The sequence below is a fragment of the Cantharellus anzutake genome (genome assembly GCF_015039405.1).
Source record: "Cantharellus anzutake strain C23 chromosome Unknown EI90scaffold_159, whole genome shotgun sequence".
Classification (NCBI taxonomy): Eukaryota; Fungi; Basidiomycota; class Agaricomycetes; order Cantharellales; family Hydnaceae; genus Cantharellus; species Cantharellus anzutake.
The window spans coordinates 97,394-106,197 of record NW_024067109.1 but is presented as its reverse complement, the minus strand read 5'-3'; the positions used below and the strand labels follow the sequence as shown (position 1 = coordinate 106,197).

At 48.9% G+C, this 8,804-nt stretch overlaps 2 protein-coding genes across 2 annotated transcripts; both read right to left on the bottom strand.

Annotated features, from left to right (window-relative positions):
* Positions 1 to 4,204: 4,204 nt before the first annotated feature.
* EI90DRAFT_481916 (uncharacterized protein) lies at positions 4,205 to 5,375 on the bottom strand. The gene is made up of 4 exons (XM_039067686.1): positions 5,259 to 5,375; positions 4,843 to 5,178; positions 4,675 to 4,794; positions 4,205 to 4,619 (listed from the first exon to the last, which is right to left on the bottom strand). The coding sequence occupies exons 2-4, from the start codon at positions 5,003 to 5,005 to the stop codon at positions 4,393 to 4,395; spliced, it is 510 nt and encodes a 169-aa protein (XP_038908427.1). The 5' UTR covers positions 5,006 to 5,178; positions 5,259 to 5,375; the 3' UTR covers positions 4,205 to 4,392.
* Positions 5,376 to 7,092: 1,717 nt separating this feature from the next.
* Positions 7,093 to 7,551, bottom strand: EI90DRAFT_2876020 (uncharacterized protein; the record flags this gene model as incomplete). The annotated part of the gene is made up of 1 exon (XM_039053882.1): positions 7,093 to 7,551. A coding segment is annotated over one exon (459 nt), but the record flags the coding sequence as incomplete, so codon positions are not given.
* Between the last annotated feature and the right edge of the window lie 1,253 nt (positions 7,552 to 8,804).

The window sequence follows — 8,804 nt, the reverse complement described above, 5'->3', positions numbered from 1 at the left end:
CATACCAGAACAGCTCTAGGCGACTTCCAAGCCCATCGTATAGGGATCCAAGCTATTGATAGTGGGCTGTGTCTGGCTGGGTGTCTTTGTGTGACCCCGATATAAATTAAACAAATTACTTACCAGGCATCCGTTATTTTGTTGGGTTACCAGCCAACAATAGAACTGATGGACCAAATATTTAAATCTTGCGCTTCACGACTCTATTGCTGCTGGGCTCCTCTCTGTAGTATCCGCTTTTAACTCTGATTATGGCGACCTCGCACCTCCGGGTATCCAAGCAGCGGAGGTGTCCCATTTCGCTGTCGTTCTAAAACATGGAATACTCCGAATGATGACGAAGTCCCATCCGTACATGATATCTCTGTACGGCAATCACACGGGCGCGCCATAATGGACTTCTTATCAGTTCTTCTCCTACCTAGTACATAATTGCGCTTTATCGATTCCCTCTGTTTCTTCTGCTCATTCGGAATCCTGTCACCCAGTGCCTCCGCGTGACGCGCCAACATAACCACTAGTTCTCCCGTTTCCTCCCTCAGAGCCACGAACTCGAAAGCATCCCCCTGATGTTCAAAAGTGATTTCTTTCCGCCAACCCACTCTGTTTCCGACCGCTGGTGGGGAGAAAGCTTGACACTCCTTTCTCTTACTATCTGAATCTATCCAGAGCATCAAACATCGCCAGAAAGGTGAAAGGCATTTGGCCTTAAAATAAACGGGATGACAACGATGGATCGGCCGCCCTGCTGGTTCCACTCAGAAAATTTCAATTGCAACATCTTCATGCCGGACGGAGACAATCTGTTCGGAGTGCGGCTCCGTGCTCACAGCATCTTTAGTCCTCAAGAATCTCATAAGGAGCAATGGGCCATAGGTGGATGTCGGATGGGGATTCCATGAGTGCAGCAACCAATGCCGGGAAGATGCTTGGTTCGACTCATCCATGCAAAGGAATTTTGATGTGGATATATGCAAGCTGTGCTATTGCGTCCGGATCCTTGTTCGGGGTGGTGCTGCTTCGCCGGTTGTTCCCCTTCACCAGTGTTTACTACTAACTCGTTATCATTACTTAATATTATAAGATGTCAAGCGCAATGATGTACAAAGATATACAGACAATATATAACACAGTGACAGAAAAAACACTCGAGCTGGGTGGCTAGAGAAAGGAATCGCAACGACCGCAAACGTCGTCCTGAACGGCTTGCTAATATTTCGCGGACAATGGGAGCCGTCATCCGGCCTTAGAGAGCCCCATCTTTGCTCGACCGGAGGTGATAGAGATTCGTTATTTTCAGGATCAAATGGCACTCGATCACCATACGAGGTTTCTAGAGGGTTGACGCAACCCACCCGGCGGGTACCATGTGGAGATGATAGACTCTGTTTTGCCGTCAAACCATACTACTGGCGCCCCCTCGCTTATGTTTCCCATCCAGAGCAATGGGGTTCTCCTTGCAACAGACGAACAGACGCCGAGGCCTTCGTGCGTGCTTGGTTGGGGGAAGGGGGGGGGGATACATCTTCATGCATCCGGTGGTGTGACTGTGGGATTCATAATCCAAGAATCCAAGAACTGACATTTGTAACGCTGTAAAGCGCAAAATGAACTCGCCCGACTCCGCCGACTAAGTGAAAGCGCTGACTCCGGGAGGAAACCCATGCGTTGCGACGACGAAGAATGGCTAGCAAAGAATTCGAGCGGAAGGATGGAGTGGAAGGGTCTGGGGGTGGGCTGAACATGCGGGTCCGTCGGCATGAGCATCATGTTGTCGTACCAAGGCCTACGACATCAGTGTTTCAGCAGGAAAGGGGCCGTTGGGGAGAGTACCAAGATTCTCGGGGACCATATCATGGCAACAGCCACGGGCATCCTAACTAATATCGAAGACAATTGGAGCCATCATCCGGCCTTGGAGTCACATCCCTGCCGGACGGAAGGTGGTAAAGATTCGTAGCATCGAACGGCGTTCGATCACCGTACCAAGCTTTCAGACGGTTGACGCCACGTACCCTTAGATCACCGCGAGCGGCGCGAGGATTCTGTTCTGCGGTTGGACGCACGATAGCGGGGTTCTCCCAGAAACAGGTGAATAGACGCCGAGCTCTCCATGCATGAGGCTTGATCTACTAGATGCCATCTAAGTTCATGCTCTGCGTCCACTCCGGAATGATGCATGTCCGTCGTGTCACCTTCAGTGAGTCGGATGGACACGGGACCAGGAATATAGGAGATACGAGCAAGGAGTGGACACTGTGGGATTCATAATCTGAGAACTGGAATCCGTAACGTGATGACGCGCGATCGACTCTGTAAACCCAAGCGTGCGGCGATGAGGGATGGTTAACAAAGAATTTGAGCGGAAGGGTGGAATGGAAGGGTTCGAAGGAGAAGCAAGGCCAACTTAAGAGCTGAACGTGCGGGTCGCTTGAAGTAGTACCAAGGCTGGTCGATTTTCCGTGGAAATCGAACGACAAATAATCCATTATCCGACGCTATAGTCCCAGTAAGGAGCCATTGGGGATACCGGGATTTATGGGGGGGTTCCTACCTGGCTAAGGATAGTTGGCATTCCCCTCGTTATCCTTGGTTGTTAACAACACGATAGCTACCACAGACAAATTCGATCGAGGTAAGGTAGTCGGCTAGAATCGGGAAATCGTGCACTCATCATCAGTGGGGTCGATTCGATACCGAGGGCTACACAACGGCCATCGGGGGAGGGGGAGTGCCACATATTTATTTCTTGATACCATCGCGAACATCGATCGAGATCGTTGAAACTCGAATTAGGCTTCGTAAATGGTCTCCTACGTATCCCATCTACTAGCCTCCTTTGGTAAATTAGGCAGCTTTGCCTCCATGCTCCATGGCCGTTTGGGCATTAGCCAAATCCTCGCTCAATAGCAGAAAACTAACTAGAAATGATGAAGATCTGAACGGGTTCAGAGAGATAGCCATACGGTTTGTAAAAAGTCGATGGGGAGTGGGTGAAAGGTTCGATGGTTCGTAGTGTAAGGAAGGCTAATAGCGAATTAGAATTATTCGCGATTCTTTTTTTGAGCTTTTCTGAATGAATCGTCCTCCTGTCAGGAAATGGCGTCTCGTTGGAATTCATATACAATAAAATTTACTCACCTTTTATGAGGGATTACAAAGTCGAACTAATTTCGCACAAGGATGGCAATTTTCCATTTCCGTTCGACTCCTGAAAGTGGAGCAGCAAGCAATCCAAATACATCATTATTGTTGAAATCGAAGGAGCGGTAAGTCTGAGGAAATACCCTTTGAAAAAAGATACTCTGTCGTTTTCACTACCAACCAGATCCCTAAATTTCTTCATCATTGCGTGATGGAATGTGATGCCCATATATCGCGTTCACTGAGGAATGTCCTGAGGAACGTTGCGAGCAGCTTGTCGGGAAAGATCAGCAGGTTGGAAAATTGGTTCCATGCAAAGCCGCCAGGACCTCCTCGGCTATTCCTACATTATTTCTTTATATAATCCCTGGGCACTGGAGCAATAATTCTCACTTTCACACCGGTTGAACTCCTCCCGGACGTCCACTCTTCTATCCTATGGGTCGCATCACTCGAACCACCCTCCGCCTCCGCGTATACCAGGTAGCATCAAATCTCAGTCCATCAGCAGTCCAGCGGTGCATGTGGATCTGATTTTTCTTGAGCGAGTTCCGAGGCAAGTGGCTCCAGGCCGAGTGCGAGGAAGCTAGCGTGAAAGCACGCGGCGAGGTGTTCCAATGGCGGTGCAGGCGTCCCACCTCCATGGAAGTGACGTAGAGGAGACCACGAGTCGGAGAGGGGAAGCGCATACTGTTCATAACACCGTCTAAATTGGAGTTGAAGGAAGGGTTGCGGACGATGCGAATCTTACACATGTCCGAATTCGCTTTTTCGTACCTACCCAGAGAGGTAATCGTTCAGGAGACATCCATACTGAAATTGAAAAACGCCTCAATAAATCAGAGATGCCGCTATGAGATGAGGATATTACTTACCGCACTGTCTACCACACCGCCGATGGAGTAACGGGCTAATGCAGATCACGGCATTTGTCTCCAAAACTATTTGGACACAAAGACACATATAAAACACTTAACAATCAGGCTGAGTACCGTTCTTCACCTCCCAGGATGCACTCCACAGTCAATCTTTCGTCGGCGCCTCCTGTAGAAGGTCAATAACATTATCTGATCTAACGGAGTGATAGTGAATTGAGGAACTATGAAAAGAGCAGAATCAAAAAGAATCTCTGTGGTCACAACACCGACATTCATTTTGTCCGACCCAGGACTAAACGACATGCAATGCAAGGGAGGAATGGTCGTAGATCTGTTCAAGTCTCCGAGCTTTACCTATACTCACTGCACCCTAGGGAAAGGGAACCTCGTCCGAGGGAAGTAAAAGTTGGAAGGTTGGCCTAGCGAAACTTTGCGATTCCCCTCTGACAGTAGATAGAATCACACAAGGAAAATACTGTAGGAAGATATTTCCATTGACCACGAACATCCTAAATGACTTGGCTAAGATCAACAACAATCGGAGCTGTCTGCCGGCCTTGGAAGAGAATTCGAGTCCCATCTTGGCTGGACCGAGGGCTGTACAGACGGGTAGGATCAGATGGCACTCGATCACCATACCAAGCGCCTAGACCTTTGGCACCAGAATAAACAGCTGGTCGATACTCCTCGGGAATAACAAATTCTAGTTTGCCATTGAAGAACACTGGTAGCCCCCCATGTTCTCCATCGGTTCCGAACAGTGGGGTTCTTCCTGCAGCGGATGAACGGATGTCAGACATCCACGCTACCTCCTCCTTACCTTGCGAAAGAACATAAAATGGGCACTTGATCCAGGACTCGTCCAAGTGATGCACCACATCTGTTTTGGAATGATGTCTATCTGCTGCTCCACGTTTTTTCAAGTGAGCAGATACAGGATCAGGGATGTGATGAGAGCAGGCCAGTGGAACAGCAGGATTCATAATCCAAAAATTGAAATCTGTCACACGATACCTCGCAATGAGCTCACCCGAATCTGTCGACCAAGTGAAAGCACTGAGCCTATCGAAAGCACCAATAAAACGTGCTCCCGGAGAGAACCCAAGCGTGCGACGATGAGGAATAACAGGCTTGTGGTGGCGAAGCCCAAAGTTACCTGAGTCCGAGTTGGGAGGAGAAGCAAGGAGCTGCATGTGCGGGTTATCCAAAATGGATATGAGAGTCATGTTGTCATACCAAGAGTTATCAGTGTTCCATGGAACCCGTATGATAAATAATCCGTTATCTGATACTCGAGTTACAGCAGGATTGTTGGGAAGAGTACCAAGATTGACGGGAGTCATATCGTGGCTAAGAATGGCGACGTTCCCCTCATTGTCCTCGGCAGTGAGTTGGTGGCTTCCATGGACAAATTCGATCCAGACTGGATGGTTAGGTGGATCGAGCTGGAATCGGGAAATTGTGCGCTGATGGTCGATATCAGCAAGTTCAATGACACCACTACCAAAACCAAGAGCTACATGGCAACCATCGAGGGAGAGTGCTGCACATGTCACAATACCATTATGAACATCAAGGTCGTTGAATTGGGCATCATAATCAATCTCAACATCCCTCTTTGGCAAATTAGGTAGCTTCGCCTCCATGACCATTCGAGCATTGAGCGAATCCTCACTCAATGGGATTCTGTGCCCGGAAAACCCGCCGGAAATGGTGAAGATCTGGACAGGGTCGGAGAGGTGGCCATACAGTTTGTACAAAGGTGATGAGGATGGGGTGAAAGGAAGGGTCGATCGGTGGAGGTGCCATGGTGCGAAGCAATATGACAGAACATCGCTAGAGCTCGAAGACGGATACTCCACAAGTTGCTTTTCTCGGGCTTCTCTCAAAAGTTTGAATGAATCGCAATTCTGTTAAAAATGACATCATATTACTAGTAAAATAATCGCGACACAATGATTTTATTTACCTCGAATTCATCAAATCCACCAGGGAATCTCTGGCTCCCTTCATAGCGTGGCACCAGGTGCATAAATGTAACCAAGTTTCGCGTAAGGAATGTATTAAACTCGTTCTGCAAATTGGACTCTTGTGCAAAGAGTTGTGAGGGGTCCAAGTGTTCTAATAAGTATTCACGGGCATATCGGAGATGGTGAGGGAGATGACGTTTTCTCTCTATAAAATCGCTCCATTTCCGTTTATCTCCTAAAGGGAGAATGACAGGCAACCCAAAGACATCCCGCTCACAACTATTATTGAAAAATCGGAGGAGTGGTAGTCCAATGAAATACTGATTCGCATCCCTAATAAAGAATACTTTGTCATTTCCATTACCAATCGAATCCCCCATTATGAACTCTTTCATCGTTGCATGATAGAATTTGACACCCTTCATGTCCTTCGAGGGATTTTCTGAGCCACTTCCCAAGCCGCTTTTTGAAGAGAGATTAACAATTGACCCAATCGGTTCCAAAATAGCAAGGACCTCTTCCTCGGCAATTCCTAACAGCTGTGACATAGAAAATGCACTCAGTGGCTCGCGTGCTGCAATGATCATGCCAACCACTTGGTGATATTTCTCAGCTATATGTGGAGGAACCCCAGATGAGTCGAACATATAAGCACGGCGAAGTATGCGCAAGTACTCTGAGTTGACGTCAGTGGGGGCATCAGTGAGGCCACGGAAGTATTCGAACTCCGATCGAAGGGTTGCACCACGACGAGTTCGAACAGAAACATCCCGGACTCGGATTGATGCAATAATCGGCAACCCACGACAGGCCGAGGCAAATGCATCGATATCCTCTTTTGACGGCTTCCAGGCAGACTTATCGATGCAACCCCGAAGGCCCTCCTCCACCATGCGGTGGATAGTTTGGGACCTCTCTTCCTCAGTGACAATGTCCACATCTTCACATGGGATGACATGACCCTGAGCCCGAGCTCCAACCCAAGCCGACTCAACGGATGACTCTGGCCGACAGCTGACCAACACAGAGAATGCACCCGGCAGCTCATCAAGGATAAGTACTAACTTCATTAAGGACTCAAGTTCCTCCTGAGCCCCACACTCATCCAGTCCATCCAAGATGACGATGAAGCGCTCCTCACCCAAAGATAAGAGTTTGAGCATGGGTTCGACGATCCAAGCTCTCATCTGCTTTTCCAGAGCAGAACCTGGAACGCCCTCCAGTGAAGAGGGCTGTCGAAGCTGATTGACAAGAAGACTCCCGTACTCGGTGTTGAACAAGGCAAGCTGGCGTGCAAGAGTAGAGGGAAAGTACTTAATCGAATCAACTCCTGTTCCCACTTGGTTTTTGTCCCAGAAGAAAGACGCTGCCAAGCGGCGCCGCTTAGCGAGCGTTGAGGCGACACTCATCGATATAGCAGTCTTTCCAGTGCCGGGGGAGCCACGAAGCCAAACAAACCGGTGCTCCTGTTTCTCCAAGTGACCGAGTATCGATTCCTGAATCCGGACCCGAGTGTTTTCCAGGCATTCCGACTTGCTTTCCACGGCAGAGTATTCCGCGTTCGCTTTGTAGAGTTTCGAGAGTTCATCTGGAATATCATTGAATTCTGAGCAGCGAAAAACAAGGGAATGCAACGAACAGTCCACGGATAACCGAATTGTGTGGAAGAGATTCAGAGTTGTCGCTGCAGTCTATGGTGCAGGCCCAAGTCAGTTAACGGACTATCTGAACACTGACGAAACAAACCGTGAAACGGGAGACAGCATCACTGATACAGGACTTCACCGCGCTTATCTCCTGAGATACCTCAGTCGCTAGGATTACCTTCTTGGCAAGCTTTCGACGTTTGAGTGCTTCGATTTGCCTCAATTGCTGTCTTAGGGCCCTGTTACCGGGATGTGAGATTTGGACGAGAGAGCGATAAAGTGAATTCACATACAAGTTAAATTGTTGAATTAGCTCGCGAATTTCAGGAGGGGCCTGGCCAGTCCACAGCTGAAGAGGCCTAAAGATCGTTTCGTGAGCATTTCGAACTTCATCGTACAATCCCTTGAGATTTTCGTCATTGTTGTCGATGGTCTGCATGAAAACGTGAGGTTATATCATTAGATCGCAAAATCACGATGCCCTGCGAACCTCGTAAACTTGGAGCCACAACAGGAGTATATTCGGTATTTGGTCGAGATTCGGAATGGGGGCTAACTTAAGAGCAGAGGCGGCGGTTTGGAGGACGTGCCTTATTGTGGCGATGATGGTTTTCTTCCTCTCCCTGGCGGAAACGGCTGAAGATGACAGTGTTCTATTTGTTGACAGCGGGATATCTAAGTTCACGCCTGATTGTTGGTGAGAGCTCTCATTGTTGCCATGGATGATGCGCTCGCTGGGTATTGTGTCAGGGATATCGATGATCTCCTCAGGGAGAACGGGAGATGGTGGGCCGGGCATAGAGGGATCAGATTGTCTGGGGTCGAAGGACGTCGATTGGTCGATATGAGTGGGATCGGGACTGGGCCTTCTGCTGAATAGCCTAGATATAACGTGCGGAAAGGAGCTCCGCTGTTTCGCGTCTCGAGAACCACCACCAGCTGACACAACAGCAGTAGGAGGCTTAATATGGGGACCATCAGATCCACCACGTTCTCTGCGGGTTGTTGTATCGTTTTCAGTTGGGAAAGTGGTATTCTGGGGGCTGGAAACAAGGGTCGAGGGTCGCGATGGGCCGCCGGGAGGCGCAGGAGAGTGTCCCCTTTCGCTTTTGAAAAACTTCAATCGATCGGACATCGTGTATCAGCAATCGCGGAGGATCTTGTGG

Bases quoted from the DNA above. Each gene is read 5' to 3' on its own strand.
- EI90DRAFT_481916 (XM_039067686.1), bottom strand. From the start codon at position 5,005: ATGAATCCTGCTGTTCCACTGGCCTGCTCTCATCACATCCCTGATCCT. The intron at 4,795-4,842 runs GTAAGGAGGAGG...CATCCGCTGCAG, and splicing joins ATTTTATGTTCTTTCGCAAG to GAAGAACCCCACTGTTCGGA. The intron at 4,620-4,674 runs GTCTAGGCGCTT...CCGTCTGTACAG, and splicing joins TGTTTATTCTGGTGCCAAAG to CCCTCGGTCCAGCCAAGATG.